Source organism: Salvelinus alpinus, chromosome 18, assembly GCF_045679555.1.
Source record: "Salvelinus alpinus chromosome 18, SLU_Salpinus.1, whole genome shotgun sequence".
In the NCBI taxonomy this organism is placed as follows: Eukaryota; Metazoa; Chordata; class Actinopteri; order Salmoniformes; family Salmonidae; genus Salvelinus; species Salvelinus alpinus.
In genome coordinates, this window is record NC_092103.1 from 7,208,667 (window position 1) to 7,225,471 (window position 16,805).

General features: G+C 44.9%; 1 protein-coding gene across 2 annotated transcripts; it reads right to left on the bottom strand.

The window, feature by feature from the left end:
- Positions 1–638: 638 nt before the first annotated feature.
- Positions 639–15,007, bottom strand: LOC139543624 (procollagen galactosyltransferase 2-like). Of its 2 annotated transcripts, none has more exons than XM_071349892.1 (12): positions 14,291–15,007; positions 13,548–13,658; positions 11,144–11,261; positions 10,764–10,898; positions 10,433–10,637; positions 10,139–10,258; positions 9,965–10,041; positions 9,689–9,795; positions 9,411–9,543; positions 5,347–5,474; positions 4,833–5,039; positions 639–1,878 (listed from the first exon to the last, which is right to left on the bottom strand). In XM_071349892.1, exons 1-12 carry the CDS (start codon positions 14,491–14,493, stop codon positions 1,647–1,649), a joined length of 1,776 nt encoding a protein of 591 aa, XP_071205993.1. In that variant the 5' UTR covers positions 14,494–15,007; the 3' UTR covers positions 639–1,646. The 2 variants fall into 2 exon arrangements, with proteins under 2 accessions (XP_071205993.1, XP_071205994.1); XM_071349893.1 differs by having other exon boundaries at positions 14,922–15,004.
- Positions 15,008–16,805: the final 1,798 nt, after the last annotated feature.

Below are 16,805 nucleotides of genomic sequence, written 5' to 3' on the forward strand. Positions count from 1 at the left end.
ACGCATTATAATAAAAAATGAAGTAGATTTTTATTCATGTAAAAACAATTAAGTTACATAATTGTCACATCCATTTTTAACACTTTTGGCACAAGCAAGGCTCCTGACAAATGTGCTACTTTTGCTTGACATAAACACTGAGTGAGCAAAACATTTTCTCTGACAGACTGACCAGGTGAAAGCTATGATCCCTTATTGATGTCACTTGTTAAATCCACGTCAATCATTTTAGATGAAGGGGAGGAGAGACAGGTTACAAGAAAGATTTTAAAGTCTTGAGACCATTGGGCAAGACGAAAGATTTAAGTGCCTTTGAACCGTGTATGGTAGTAGGTGCCAGGTGCACCGGTTTGAATCTGTCAAGAACTGCTACGCTGCTGGGTTTTTCCACACCCAACAGTTGCCGGTGTGTATCAAGAATGGTCCACCCCACTTGACACAACTGTAGGAAGCATTGGAGTCAACATGGGCCAGAATCCCTGTGGAACGCTTTCGGCATCTTGTGGAGTCCATGCCCTGACAAATTGAGTCTGTTCTGACGGCAAAAGGAGGGGGAGTGCAACTCAATATTAAGTGTGTTCCTAATGTTTTGTACACTCAGTGTACATGCATTTCTTTGACAAAAAAACTACCCATAAGACATTGCACTTGGGTTTAATATTGTGCATTCAAAAATCACAATATAATGCTAAAAATAAATAAGGAAAACTGTATATAATTGTACAAATAATGGAATTTGTATACATTTATAAAACACCAACACAAACCAATACCAATGAGCTCAGTCAGATTGTAACATGATCGCTGTAGCAATTGGCCCCATTAACAACACCTAAATTGGCAGGCTTCTCTCTGCTCTGTTGACTTCTGTCCGCTCTAGTGAGAGACTCTACCACGAGGTCAGGCATAGAGAGAGAGAGACACTGCTCCTATCATAGATCATTCACACTGCTAGCTACAGGATCCTTACCTCGTGCGAGGGCTCGCAGTTCAACTTGTATGTAGTTACTTTACTAAATTAAGAAAACCTTTTAAGTCTGTTCTCACAATACACTGAATAAGAGTAGAATGGGATATAAAAGAGAATGGTTCCCTCCGGTATTTCTGTCGTCCGACCCTCAGGTACTAAGTGCACAGTGAGGTGAGCCCAGACCCTGGAATGTTCAGTGGGTGCACAGATGGACAGCCAAGGACAATGTTCATGAGCCATATATAAAAACGGCAGCATTCTTACACAAACAAAGCCACACACACACACACAAACACTTTGAAAACAGGTCTGGGGTCACTTGATGTGAGCAGACCAAGTCTCTGGAGCCTCAGCCGGCTTCACAAATGTATGTATATCCGGTCATTCCCAGTGACTATGGACAGACATACCAAGTACAAAATGGTCGAAATATACAGTCAGAAATGAAGGCACTTGTGAATAGCAGTTATCTTCCTCTCTGTCAACAGTGACAATATAACCAGTAACCCATTACACTTTTCACACTACTGAGGCCAAACCGATCCGATCTGTGCTGGCTCCTTTAGTTTCTGGAACCGTGCTGTAAAAAGAACAATGTGAAAAGACGACATCCGAGTCAGCCCAGTACAGTTGGAGTTGGGCCCTACAGTGTGAATCAGGCACTAATACGGTTCAACTAGAGCTCATCCTTATACGTTGCCTGCAGCATGTCGGATTGAGGTGCCCCCTTCAGGGTTTTGTGGGAGCCCCTCCAGTCCGTTCGCACGTTGTCGTCGTCCCACAGCGTGGACGTCTCCGTGTCGCTCACCCACTCGGGGTCCCCGGCGTAGTGGGCTGGTTGCACCAGTAGGGGGCGCGTGGAGAACGCCCGCAGGTTACGGTTAGCAAAGTGAGACTTGTAGTCCTCACTGTGGAACAGAAGAGGGAGGTGTTAGATATCAGGTCAGATGGCGATATTAACGTGTTAAAACCTCTAATTGAGAGAGTTACTCGTGGTCACAGGCTATAGACAACGACGACACGTTGAGAAATGTACAGTTCCACTCGAAAACTAGCAGTTACATGGTTGAGAGAGAACTGTCCAGATTAGAAGAGCATGGACATACTTTGTTTACTATAGAAGCCTACGGTTGGCCACAATTCGCTGCTACTCTCAACAAAACTATAATCTTAACGAGGATAAGAGTTCTGAGTGTGACCTCTAAAAATGACAAAAGAACATTCAGAGTGAGAGATTAATACAAGCATGTGAGAACACGCTCAACATTTGGTGGGGACAAGTTTATTAGAACACAAGTACCGGGGATATCAGGTTCCTGTAGGAATGACAACTTTTTTGGAAGAAACGAGTCAGTGTGTCAGAATGCCCAGATTCAACTCCATGTGGTTCTAGTGAATTCTTTTCGGGACAAGTCAAGCTTATCGAATCAGAAGAACCGCGGAGGGGGAAAAAGAGAATGGGGAAGAGGTGGAAGGTGGAGCAGGGAATAGGGATTATGGCAGCTGGCCAGGTTTCCACGCATGACGGAACACTAAGGCAGTCTCAAAAAGGACACCAAAGCATTCCAACAGCCTTCTTCCCAAGGCTCTCTGGGCTTTATTAACTTGGTCTAGCAGCCAGAGAGCGAGCGAGAGAGCGAGAGCGAGCGTTGACCACATGAAACTGGAATGCTACAACAAGCCAAGTCAGTCTGCAGAAAGCCTGGAGACACTCACATGAACAAAGCAGCGCTTTTTTGATTGAACTAAAATGAGAATGCGCTACATGTGGGAATTGGCCTATATGGATAGGGGCTAAACTGACAAGTTTCTTACAGAAGAAATAGGAAAAGCATGGCAGCAATTGAAAGGGAACAGTTTGGAGATGATTGGAAAACTGGACCAAAGTTGAGGACAAAACTGTTGACCTGACAAGACTGAAGCCAAACGTTACACTATTGAGTTTGACTGTACTTTTCACCGCATACATTCAGTGACGTGATAAGAATATTCCTGGAAAATGTGGCGTAGGTGCAACATAAGACAAATAAATGACAAGCGTTTGAGTGAGAGGACTAACTGGTGTCTCCCAAGTGGCCACACACACCTCTCCAAAGTGTGCACAGTTCCTACATCATTTCAGTGCGCTTTTTTCGATTGAAAGAAGAGTCTTTTAACTATCGAGGAACTAGAGCAAGCACCCGTGTAGTTGTTTTGTTTGGAACGCAACCCTGCGTCCCCGTCATCACACAATTACCGTTGTTGTTTACGCAATCCAAAAACGGCCCATTATAAATTGCTATCTGGGTCAGGTGGGCATCATTTGAAATCTTGTTCTATTGCCAACATGACTAGGTATGTTATAAAATACGATCTTACAGTGCTAGGCATTCACAGGGCAATTCAGTAAAGCACATCGTACTTTTGGTGCGCATAGAAAGGAGTCATGAAATGTAATAAATTGTGGCACATTAACAACTTCACAGTTAAGAACATCTATAACACCTCCCGAGTGGCGCAGCGGTCTAAGTCACTGCATCGCAGTGTCACCACAATCGCGGGTTCGATTCCAGGTTGTGTCACAACCGGCCGTGATCGGGACTCTCATAGGGCAGCACACAATTGTCCCAGTGTCGTCTAGGTTAGGGGAGTGTTTGGACGGGCGGGGGGCTTTAATTGGCTCATCGCGCTCTAGCGACTCCTTGTACGGGCTAACTGCGGTCGTCAGTTGAACCGTGTTTCCTCCGACACATTGGTGCCGCTGGCTTCCAGGTTAAGCGGAAGGGTGTTAAAAGAAGCGCCTCTATCGAGCAAATTTGGGTAGTTGCAGCGATGAGACAAGATCGTAATTGGATATCACGAAATTGGGGAGAAAAAGGGGTCATGAAGTTCAATAAATTGTGGCGATATGGAAGAAAATGAAACGTATTGTACAAGAAATCAATATCACTCCCTAAAAAACACAGCCTTATGGAACAATCCTTGGATAGATATTCAGAATTCACCGATAAATTGGTCCACATAGAAAACGAAAGACATAGAAACCGTAAATGCCTTGGTAACAGGAAATACATCTATTTCCGTGACAGAGTTAAAAAGTCATTTTGGACTGATCAATGTAGATAGATGGGGGGGGGGGGCTACAGACTGCTATAATTTGCCCGCACTACAGATGCCTATATCGGTCCACTAATACAGGACTAGAGAAGGCCTAGTGCACTACTTTTGTGAATAAAAAATGTTTCTTCTAAAAGAAAATACTTAAAAATAATAATAAATAAATGCGGATTCGGCACCCCTACTTTCCGCAGCTATGTTATAAAGTCCAAAAGTTATGGGCGGATCTAGAAAGTCGGCTGTCAAAAGTATTACAATGTAAACGTACTTTCAATCTGTCTGTCTGCATATTTCAAGACATGGCTGTTCAAGCCTTAACAGGACATTGTTTACCTCTCACGACGCACTGCGATATTGAGTGGCACAAAGCAGAGTTACAGCTTTGTGGCGTGATCCTTACATGTCCATTGATGGCAATGGATGATCTTAGTGACACAAAACTTTCAGGAAACTAAGCGACACAGAACTCACCCTAGTATTGGACTCATGGAGCTGGCTCGTTGAGGACAGTGACAGCATTCATCAAAGACAGGTTGGATACTTGTGACACTGGTTCTCTCACTGACTGGGTTTTGAACCCAGGTCTTCCGCAATCCACAAAACTGTTATCCCTTTGAGCTAAAGTCAGGCGATTATCTTGGGTGTACTTAACACAATTCTTCAGGTTTACAGTTCCACTTACTTGGTGTGTTTGGTCTCAATGACTTGAGGACTTGCGAGCGGCTAAAGAAATGAAGAAATAAAGAAAATGTCAAATGATACTTACTTGATGTGTTTGTCGTACATGATGGGTAGGAACTCGTCGACGGGCAGCATCTTGGAGAGGGGTTCGGCGTTGAGCAGCTTCTGGGCCCCCTGGAGAGAGATGGCGTAGGACAGGGTCCAGTAGGAATAGTCTGCTACCACCAGGTTCCTCACGTTCTCCACCACCTCCTCCTCGTCACCCGGCGTCACCTGCTTACGGCCCAGGTAACTACGGACAGAGGACGGAGAGAGGCAGGTCAGGCAGAGGATGACATATTGCTAGTGTAGTAACTGCTGTGGAACTGGACTATTCTTTATTCCACTTGTGTAATAACAAAAGAAACAATCAACTTAATATGTAATTATTACATTAGATGTAACAATTAACGGCACCCCCCCCCCTCCCCCTCTCAACCCAGTTTAGCTCATCGTACGAAATGACTCCAGGGCAGCTCGGCCCTTTCCTCTCCGTCTCCATGACAACGCGGGTAGGCGGCTGTTGCATGGTCGCCTGGGTGACCGTGACACTGACTCACATGATGTCCCAGTCCAGTTCCACCATCGCCGCCTCCTCCATCAGACGGAGCACGCGCCGCTTGAAGTTGGCCTGGAAACGCACGTCGTCCTCGAAGATCAGAGCCTTATCCATCTGCTGGTCTACCATCTGAGAGGGAGGGAGGGGGGAGATGGAGGGGTGAAGAGGCAGAGAGAGGCAGAGAGACAGAGAGAGAGAGACAGAGAGAGATACAGAGAGAGAAGGTTGGGGAGAGAGGGGGAGAAAGGAAGGGGGAGACAGTAGGGGGAGATGAGAGCGGAGAGGTACAGAGATAGATGAGAATGGATGATAACTAGTAGTTAAGAAAAGCTCTAATGACAGACCAGAGAAGCATTTCTGCTTCACTGAAGAAGTCAATTAAGCTGCTTCTAACATAACCCCCAGGTCTAGAGTGTGTGTGTGTGTGTGTGTGTGTGTGTGTGTGTGCGCGTGTTCCTCCGGGATCTTGTTTCCTATGAGTACGGTAGTCGCTCTAATCACCTATTCTGAAGCTCTACTGTAGCCAGATATTTGAGTGTTCAAAATACACTTTTTTTGGTAGAGTTTCTGTCACTGACAACCACTCAGAGGGGTTATAAGATTGGTGAAATCAGTTAGAAAGTTGCATAAACACACAGGTTAATATATTTAAAAAAATGAACACCATGGAATTTAAGTTGGAAGAATTTTGTGGAAAACCCTGCTCATCAATGCAAACAAAGAATGATGACATCAAAGTGGCACATGCAGATTCAAAAGCAGTAGTCAGAGTTAAATTAACACAGCTTTGGTGGAGGAGGAAATCCTTCTGGAGAGGGAGGATGATGAAAAGGGTCCTACAGGTGGTAGAGGACACCCTGTAGACGTGCAACTGAGAGAGGTAGAACTAAAGGCAAAACGGGAGCAACAGAAATGAGAACTTTAGCACAAGGAAAGGAAGAGAGAATGTGCACCCAGACTAGATCGAGAACGTGAACATGCCATTCGATTAAAAGAGATGGAGGTGGAAGCATGACAAAAAGAGATGGAAGTACTCAGAATCAAGACGGGCCATCCTGTACCCTCAGAGTTGGATTTTGGTCAGAACAGGCGGCTTGTACCGCCTTTCAACGAAAAGGAGGTGGGCGTATATTTTCCTCTATTTGAGAGCATTCGACATGTCCCTAAAATGGCCGTGTGATATTTGGTCACTGTTCCTCCAAAGTGTTCTTGTGGGAAATGCTAAAAAAGTGTACGCCGCTTTCTCGATTGACCAGAGTTCAGATTACAAGCTTCTATCCTCCGGGCTTACGAGTTGGTCCTAGAGGCATAGAGACAACAGTTCCGTAACTAGCAAAAAAAGACTGAATCACAAAGCCATGTTGAATTTCGCAAGGCAACAAGCATGTCTTTTTGACCAGTGGTGTGGTTCTCAAGAGGTCAAGGACCTTGAGGATTTAAAAGACACTCATACTACTCAAACAGTTGAAGAAATTGCCTTCCCGAAAGGGTTGCTACCTACATTTATGAGCACAAGGACCTCACTCTTGAGAACTTCAGTTTTGACACATAAAACTACCTTCAAATCACATCGTATTTGTCACATGCGCCGAATACAACAGGTGTAGAGCTTACTTTGCTTACTAATAATGCTTACTTACAAGCCCTTAACCAACAATGCTGTTAAGAAAAATACCTACAAAAATAAGAAATAAAAGTAACAAATAATTAAGAGCAGCAGTAAAATAACAATAGCGAGGCTATATACAGGGGGTACCGGTACAGAGTCCATGTTTGCACCGGTTTGTCGAGGTAATTGAGGTAATATATACATGTAGGTAGAGTTATTCAAGTAACTTATGCATAGATAATAACAGAGAGTAGCGGCAGCATAAAATACTATTTGCAATGCAAATAGTCTGGGTAGCCATTTGATTAGATGTTCAGTAGTCTTATGGCTTGGGGGTAGAAGCTGTTTAGAAGCCACTTGGATCTAGACTTGGTGCTCCGGTACCTATTGCCGTGCGGTAACAGAGAGAACAGTCTATGACTCGGGTGGCTGGAGTCTTTGACAAACAAAGCACCCAGCAGTTACCCCAACACAAAAGCAATCCAGAGACGTCACCTCATACTGCGAGGTTTCAATCTTTTCCCCTAGTGCCCAAAGACAAGGATCAACAGGAAACGGATTCTTCGTATGCGGCAGTATGTCATTACTGAGGACACATTAACCTAGGACACTGAGAGACAAACAGAAAAATGAGAGAGGGGAAAAACAGTTTCTTCTTGTGGGAGCACTCCAGCCTGTGAATATCTGGTTGGGATATCGCAGATTTGTATGAACCCTTTGTTTCAGACGGGTTCGTGTCTCTGCAGAGTGGTGATGCTGTTAAGCAGCCTGTGAAGATACCGCGAGACACTGGGGCAGCCCAATCCTTAATATTGGAGGGTGTTTGGCCTTTGCCTTATGGAAGTTCCTGTGTATAATGTGGAACTCAAGTGAGATCTAGCCTACCGGTGAAGTAGGTCTCGTTCATTTTGGGCAACGATTTGGCTTGAGGGAAATTTGTGCTAAATCCTGTCGTTTGTAAGGAACCCAAAGATGAGGAACCTGATGGGTTATCAGAAAGGTACCCTAGAGTGTTCGTAGTGTGTTTTGCGGGTACTATTTAATGAAGCTGCCAGTTGAGGACTTGTGAGGCATCTGTTTCTCAAACTAGACACTCTAATGTACTTGTCCTCTTGCTCAGTTGTGCACCGGGGCCTCCTACTCTTTCTATTCTGGTTAGAGCCAGTTGGCTCTGTTCTGTGAAGGGAGTAGTACACCGAGTTGTACGAGATCTTCAGTTTCTTGGCAATTTCTCACATGGAATAGCCTTCATTTCTCAGAGCAAGAATAGACTGACGAGTTTCAGAAGAAAGTTTGCTGTTTCTGGCCATTTTGAGCCTGTAATCGAACTCACAAATGCTGATGCTCCAGATACTCAACTAGTCTAAAGAAGGACAGTTTTATTGCTTCTTTAAATCAGAACAAAATTTTTCAGCTGTGCTAACATAATTGCAAAAGGGTTTTCTAATGATCAATGAGCCTTTTAAAAGGATAAACTTGGATTAGCTAACACAACGCCATTGGAACACAGGAGTGATGGTTGCTGATAATGGGCCTCTGTACACCTATGTAGATATTCCATAAAAAATCTGCCATTTTCAGCTACAATAGTCATTTACAACATTAACAATGTCTACACTGTATTTCTGATCAATTTCATGTTATTTTAATGGACACTTTTTTTTGCTTTTCTTTCATAAACAAGGACATTTCTAAGTGACCCAAAACTTTTGAACGGTAGTGTGTATATGTATATATATATAAATAAGTGGCTGTTTTGTCTTGTATGAGAGACCACCAATTAACATTTAGGTAGCAACGCATTTAAGTTGACCATTTTGTGAAATGGAATATTTTCTGTTGGTTGTGAGCAAACTCATCCAACAAAAATATGTGGGAAGGTATTACAGGCTTTGTCTTTTCCATTTATATTTCGAGGTTGGACATTAGCACTGATTGGTGTCACCTTGTCAGTCAGTATGTGTTACACCTGTGCTGGCTTGTCATCTCGTTAGCCAGGTGATATTTAAGAGCGGCTGGTCCGATGCTCCAGTTGGCATGAGAGATGTTGGAAGAGCTGCACCTTTTTATAGCTTTGTGTCTTTAAGTTGATGAACAAAGCCTTCCTGTCTGGGTTTAGTTTGCGCTGCTTAACTCCATATTATAAGTTGGAGTGGGTTTTTATTTTGGTTTGCCTTGTCTGGGGCGAATTTTGTGGGCACACGTGGTGGGTGTCTTTTAGGTCTCACGTTCAGTTACATTTAGTACATTGTCATTTAGTCATAAATTGTCATTCTTGTTGCTAGTCAACATTCAGTGGACACCCCCATGAGTGTCTGAGAAGCCCTCCTCCTGTTTGATTTTGGTTGTTGTTAGTGACTGTTTGTTAGTTCCCCGTTCTGTTCGAGCAACCATTTTTGGTTTCTTGTTGTGGATGTATATTTGTGCAAGTGCGTCCGTGTGCGTCTGATCCTCACCTCCTTCCAGATGTAATAGTGGCTGAGGAAGCATCCCACCTCTCCTTTGGTCAGGGTGCGGCGAGAGAATGGGTCATAGTAACCAGGTAGTATGTCCACTCCAAGGATCTTAATATCACTGCTGTTCAGCGCTCTGTAAGATACACACACAGTGTCCGTCTTTCTCTTGTAAGCACATATCCCTCAGTGCTATAGCTCTGCCAAGCTTTGCATCCTCACCCAGCCTGGAAATCAGACTGAATTCAGCTCTGTTAAGAATGACTCAGGCTAATTCTCACCCTCCATCAATGGCGTCCACCACCTTGACGTCTATCTCCAGCTCGTTGAGAGAGTACAGCATCCTGTCCCTACGGTCCTGACGCCGACGCAGGTTGATCAGGTACACCTACATTAATGGAGAGTCAAGGTCAGAGGTCAACTAAGACACAATGTTCCATAGATTGAGTGAGTGAGTAGGACACCATTCGTCTACAGCAGTTTCCCCCCCAAACCAGTTCTACTTATTTGATCTACTCTAGTCCTTGAGAGGTTTGGGCGCCCCTGGCTTCTGTCACCTCATCAAAGCCCATGAGGTCTCTCCGTTTGGGGAAGAGGCTGACATATTTGGAGGGGGCCATGGAGGGACCGTCAACTGGAAAGAGAACAGAGCTGTTATTAATACACATCTAATAGTTATAGAATATAGCACCTACTCTCAAATAACTTTAGAATATGATAAAGTTTCTTACTCATGGCCTCCAGGATGAGGTGGCTGAAGTTGATGCTGTCGTCCTCTATGGTGTGGTGAGGCTTGGCTGGGACGTTCAGGTACCCATACCTCACCTTGTTGCACAGGTACATCTGCACCTCTGGAATCGCACAGTCAACTCTCATCAAACAGCTAATGTCGACATGGAGTACCAGCAACATGTGAACGTAACCAACTGGCCTCGTACTTTGAACTCGCTGACGTTTGCGATTTATATGTTACTAGAGCGAGCGAGAGAAAGTGTGTGTGTACATGCTGTACTGTCGGCCCCTACCTGAGACGCGGCAGGAGAAGGCGAAGACGATGATGTCATCGAAGGGCCAGGAGTAGTCCTGGTGAGGGGGGTGGAAGGCCAGCTTCTTCATGCCCGTCTTCCTCATGTCCAGCAGGAAGGTAGAGTGGACCATGGGCACCGGGTAGCAGCCCAGCCGGTGGCGCTGTCTGGTGGGGAAATACTCAGCCGTACGCCGGTAGTAACCCTGAGTACAGACACACAGATCAATCTTTCATTCAAACAAAACCCAGTGTGCAATATTATACACATTTCATTTTCACACGGGCGTTTGTAATCAGACACATACCCAAGCGCGCACACGCTCTCTTACCTGTGGCGTGATGCCGCACCAGTAGTTAGAGTAGGCTCCCTGGGAGTCCAACATGGGGGCGACCACAGACTTGTTCTCTGCTATCAGGAGGTTGAGGGTCTCTGGGTTGGTCAAGATGTTGTCTGTGTCTGCATACTGGAGTAGTATGAGAGAGTGTGTTTTTTGCGAGTGTTTAAGTTCGAGTAAAGAGTCAGTGATGATCTTGATAGAGAGGTAGGGTTATTGAAAACCAATGAGATTTGCAATTTTTGTTTACTTCCTGAATTGAAATAGAATTGACCCCAACAACCCTTGATTTCTACTTCTAGGCAGTGGATAAACTCATGCGATTAAACCTAGAACTTCTAGTCAGCGGACAGAGTAGAGATTTGGGACTGTACCAGTATGTAGTCAGCCCAGCGTTGCTTGGCGAAGTTGAGAGCAGCCTGTTTGAGTTTCATCAGGTATTCATATCTGCCGTTGCTCCAGTATTTAGGCCCCATCTCTCCTGGGTAGGACCTGCACAGGCCGAACAAGACACACACAATCAATCACATGCGCACACAAACACACACGTGCTACAGTATCAAATCAAATTTGCGCCGAATACAAAAGGAATACAACACCTTACACTGAAATGCTTACTTACAAGCCAATGAGTCAATTTGCAGGTGCACAGGTTGGTTGAGGTAATATGTACTTGTAGGTAGAGGTAAAGTGACTATGCATAGATAATAAACAGAGCAGCAGAGTAAAAATGGGGGTAGGGGGGTACCCACTACCCCCGCCTGCATGGCTTTGAGGTACCCACTACATGACCAAAAGTATATGCTTGTCGAAGATCTCATTCCAAAATAATGGAGTATGGAGTTGGTTCCCCTCTTTGCTGCTATAACAGCTTATGGGAAGGCTTTCCACTAGATGTTGGAGAGAAAAAAACTGTGGAAACTTAGTATTAGTATTAGAGATGTCGGGCACTGATGTTGGGGGGTTAGGCCTGGCTCGCAGTCGGTGTTCCAATTCCTCCCAAAGGTGTTTGATGGGGTTGAGGTCAGGGCTCTGCAGGCCAGTCAAGTTCTTCCACACTGATCTCGACAAACCATTTCTGTATGACCCTTGAAGGGCCTTCCCCAAACTGTTGCCACAAAGTTGGCAGCACAGAATCGTCTAGAATATCATCGTATGCTGTAGCGTAAAGGTTTCCCTTCACTGGAACTAAGGGGCCTAGATCGAACCATGAAAAACAACCCCAGCCCACTATTCCTCCACCAAACTTTACAGTTGGCATTATGCATTGAGGCAGGTAGCATACTCCTGACATCCGCCAAACCCAGATTCTTCCGTCGGACTGCCAGATGGTGAAGCGTGATTCATCACTCCAGAGAATGCATTTCCACTGCTCCAGAGTCCAAGCTTTACACCACTTCAGCCGACACTTGGCACTGTGCATTGTAATGTTTTTTTTACATCCCTTTTTTCCCAATTTCAATTACGATCTTGTCTCATCGCTGCAATTCGGGCTCGGGAGAGAAGGTCGAGTCTTGCATCCTCCGAAACATGACTCACCAAAACTGCGCTCCTTAACACCCGCCCGCTTAACCCGGAAGCCAGCTGCACCAATGTGTCGGAGGAAATGCTCCGATCAAGGTCAGCCTGCAGGCGCCCGGCCCGCCACGAGGAGTCGCTAGAGCGCAATGAGCCAAATAAAGCCACCATCCCCGGCCAAACCCTCCCCTAACGACGCTGGACCAATTGTGCGCCGCCCTATGGAACTCCCGGTCACGGCCAGTTGTGACACAGCCTGGGATCGAACCCGGGTCTGTAGTGACGCCTCAAGCACTGCGATGCAGTGACTTAGACCGCTGCGCCACTCGGGAGGCCTTGCACATTGTGATCTTAGGCTTGTGTGTGGCTGCTTGGCAATGGAAACCCATTTCATGAAGCTCCCGACGAACAGTTCTTGTGCTGACATTGCTTCCAGAGACCGTTTGGAACTCGGTAGTGAGTGTTACAACCGAGGAAAGACCATTTTTACACGCTACATGCTTCAGCACTTGGGAGTCCCCTTCTGTGAGCTTGTGTGTCCTATCACTTCGCGGCTGAGCCGTTGTTATAAGACATTTCCACTTCCCAATAACAGCACTTACAGTTGACCCGGGCAGCTCTAGCAGGGCAGAAATTTGACGAACTGACTTGTTGGAAAGGTGGCAATCTATGACGGTGCCACGTTGAAAGTCACTGAGCTCTTCAGTAAGGCCATTCTACTGCCAATGTTTGTCTATGGAGATTGCATGGCTGTGTGCTCGATGTTATACACCTGTCAGCAACCGGTGTGGCTGAAATGGCCAAATCCACTCATTTGAAGGGGTGTCCACATACTGTTGTGTGTGTGTGTGTGTGTATATATAGTGTACGTAGAGAGATAAAATTAGAAGTTCACTGAGGTAGGGTAGCACTGTGTATCAGTATCTGTAAACACCTAACATTGTTTTTGAAGCGCTCTTTTCTCTTCATCCTTTTTTAAAGTTACATTCCTTAAACAGCATTTTTTTATATTACAGTCTGGGTGTGCTGGTAAGATTATACAACAAAGCAGGGGCTGATGTTGACCAGATGTTTTTAAGCCCTTGGCCTTTGGTTTTGGGAGGTGCACAACTGTATCGACAACACACGCTTTTTGGATGACAATGTGGAACTCATGATAATGCTGAACAGAACTCGTGAAGGATGCTCTACAGGTCTCCAATCACACACACACACACTTTTGGAAAATACAAGGTAACGCTGAACAGAAACCGAACTTACGTAGGATGCTCCATGGGCCTCCACTCCACATAGTGATAGAACTTTTGCATGACAGTCAGCCATTCTTTCAGAACCGCTGTAGTGTTGTCAGCATTGTGATCTGTAGCTGCCCTGCAGACATGGGAATAAAGACACACTGTCTGGCACTTATACAGGAGTCCGTGTATAACGTGACCACTTGGTTTGCATACAAGCACAACACAAGTAGGAATCAAAGACACTGCAAATCGGATCAACCAATGCGGTAACATTACACGTGCAATCGAGAAAAGACACGCACATCGTTTGCCCTAATGAAGAGTTGATCATGAATATGCAGAAAGATTCCGTATGAAAAACATAATGTGCACAAGAGGAAATCCCATTAGGGCTACAGTGGAATCACGTGGACATGTCATCTGTGCAAAGCATGCAGTAACATGCAGACTGTAGTGTAAAGTATAGGCTATTATAATGAAAATCATATAATTGCATAATGCAGTGCAACAGTCGGCCTAGCCTACAATTTAACTTTCATAAACTCTGCATTAGAGACAAACTTGGAAAACAAAGTTACTCATTATTTTATATCTCGGGTGACGGTCGAAGGTTCTAAAGGGATTGTGGGAACTGGGGAGAAGAGGGTTGGTATTTTTAATCTAAACTAAATGCGATTGACCTTTGATCGCCCGCGAGTTTGATAAATGGACATTCGAACAAATAGCGTCCTGGGAAACATCGCTGGCGGGATGGCTGCCACTTACCATACTGAGATGCGGTTTTTGGGATAGTTCAGCCTCTCCAACGCTCCGAGGTAGTATGGCAAAGAATGCGCCGCGTTCCGAGCAATGATCGCAATAATAATCGTTGGCTGCTGAATTTTCGATTCTTCTTGATATTTTTCCTCCGAAAAATAACATTCTGTTCTGGAAACGAAGGCCACTAAGACTAAAACCCAAAGAAACATGGTGGAGTTTACAGTCCAGTCGGCTGCTCCAGCTCCCAGTCCGCGTCAGCACTAAGTAAAAAATGTCTTTCTCCAAAATGTTTAACCCTCCCTTAAGATGCAGCAGACGAGGCTCTTTCCGTGCCCAAATCCGACGTGTGTCGGCGAAGGGTTTTAAATTACATCTTCCGCACCAAAATCTGTCAGAAATGTTGGCGAGGAACTACACACGTAGTGCAACTAGCTAGTAATTTAACTAGTGGTATAGTGGTAGTTGCATTTAACTCACATCTAAGTAGGGGTTTCAGTAGTTCATATTTATGTTCTATGTCGCAGTGTAACGTTAGCAAAATACTGGAAATACACACTACTTTTTTTGCAAAAATAAAATATGGGTGTACTAGGCTAGATAAAAGGTCCTGTTAACCTGTTTTAAGACAACAACTCACAGCTCAGAGTATGTTTTAGGATGGTGTTAAGACACTGCTCAGACAAACTCTGAATCAGGAGTAAAATCAACTCATAAAAGTTTCTCAGCTGGTAATCGTGACGGTTTGAGGTAAAGCAAAGGAAAGATAGTGATGACACTCAATGACAGTGTTACAAATAGTGGGGAATAACCAATCGCGATGAGGCATCGCCACCTGTGAACTCGAAGCACTCCCACGGTGAATGTGACTGTAGCCTACATCAAATGTTGCAATGGTAAAACGTTTGATAGCTATACATTTCGCCTGACACGACGACTTTGCCTACTCTTAATTCTGGCCTAATATGTTGGCATGCATAACCAATTCTGACCATTTGAATGACAGTATCATGGCTGTTGAGATTTTTATAATATGTATTACCTTTTATGGTATTTTCTGCAATGACCTTAGTGATCACGGTTTTTCAGCCCTTGTTCGTAATGGCTTCACAGTGAAACAACCGGTCCTGATATGTCATAGACACTTGCTAAAAAACTAATGAGCAAGCCTTCCTTCATGAACTGGCCTCTGTACAATGGTATAGAATCAGCTTGATCCCCTCTGTCGAAGACGCTTGGACCTTCTTTTTTTCCAGTGGTATTGTTAACAAACACACCCCCATAAAGAAAATGAGAATTAAAAACAGGTTCAGCCCCTGGTTCGACCGTGATCTTGCAGAGTTACTCCACCTCAAGAATTGCATTTGGCGAAAGGCTCGGCACACGTATACTCAGGCTGACTGGCTCTCGCTCAGGCAAATGAGAAATAAGTGCACTCAGGCTATCCGGAAGGCCAAAGTTAGTTACTTTAAGGAGCGGTTCTCTCTCTGTGTGTCTAACTCCAAGAAGTTCTGGAAAACGGTTAAAGACCTGGAGAATAAACCCTCCTCCTCACAGCTGCCCATCTCCCTTAATGTTGATGATGTGGTTGTTACTGACAAGAAGCACATGGCTGAGCTCTAATCACCACTTCATTAAGTCAGGATTACTATTTGACTCAGCCATGCCTCCTTGCCTGTCCAACATTTCCTCATCTCCCACCCCTTCTAATGCGACTATCCCCCATGCTTCTCCCTCTTTTTCCCCTGCCACGCTACAAAGTTTCTCCCTGCAGGCAGTCACTGAGGCCGAGGTGCTAAAGGAGCTCCTTAAACTTGACCCCCAAAAAACATCTGGTTCAGATGGGTTAGACCTGTTCTTCTTTAAGGTTGCTGCCCCTATCATCACCAAGCCTATCTCCAACCTTTTTAACCTGTCTCTCCTTTCTGGGGAGGTTCCCATTGCTTGGAAGACAGCCACGGTTTGTCCTTTATTTAAAGGGGGAGATCAAGCTGATCCTAACTGTTATAGGCCTATTTCTATTTTGCCCTGTTTATCAAAAGTGTTGGAAAAACTTAATCAACTGACTGGCTTTCTTGATGTCTATAGTATTCTCTCGGATATGCAATCTGGTTTCCGCTCAGGTTATGGATGTGTCACTGCTACCTTAAAGGTCCCCAATGATGTCACAATTGCCCTTAATTTTAAGCAATATTGTGCTGCTATTTTTATTGACTTGGCCAAATCTTTTGATACGGTAGACCATTCCATTCTTGTGGGCCGGCTAAGGAGTATTGGTGTCTCTGAGGGGTCTTTGGCCTGGTTTGCTAACTATCTCTCTCAAAGAGTGCAGTGTTTTAAGTCAGAAAATCTGCTGTCTCAGCCACTGCCTGTCACCAAGGGAGTACCCAAAGGCTCAATCCTAGGCCCAACGCTCTTCTCAATTTACATCAACAACAGCTCAGGCAGTAGGAAGCGCTCTCATCCATGTATATGCAGATGATAGTCTTATACTCAGCTGGCCCCTCACTAGATGTTGTGTTAA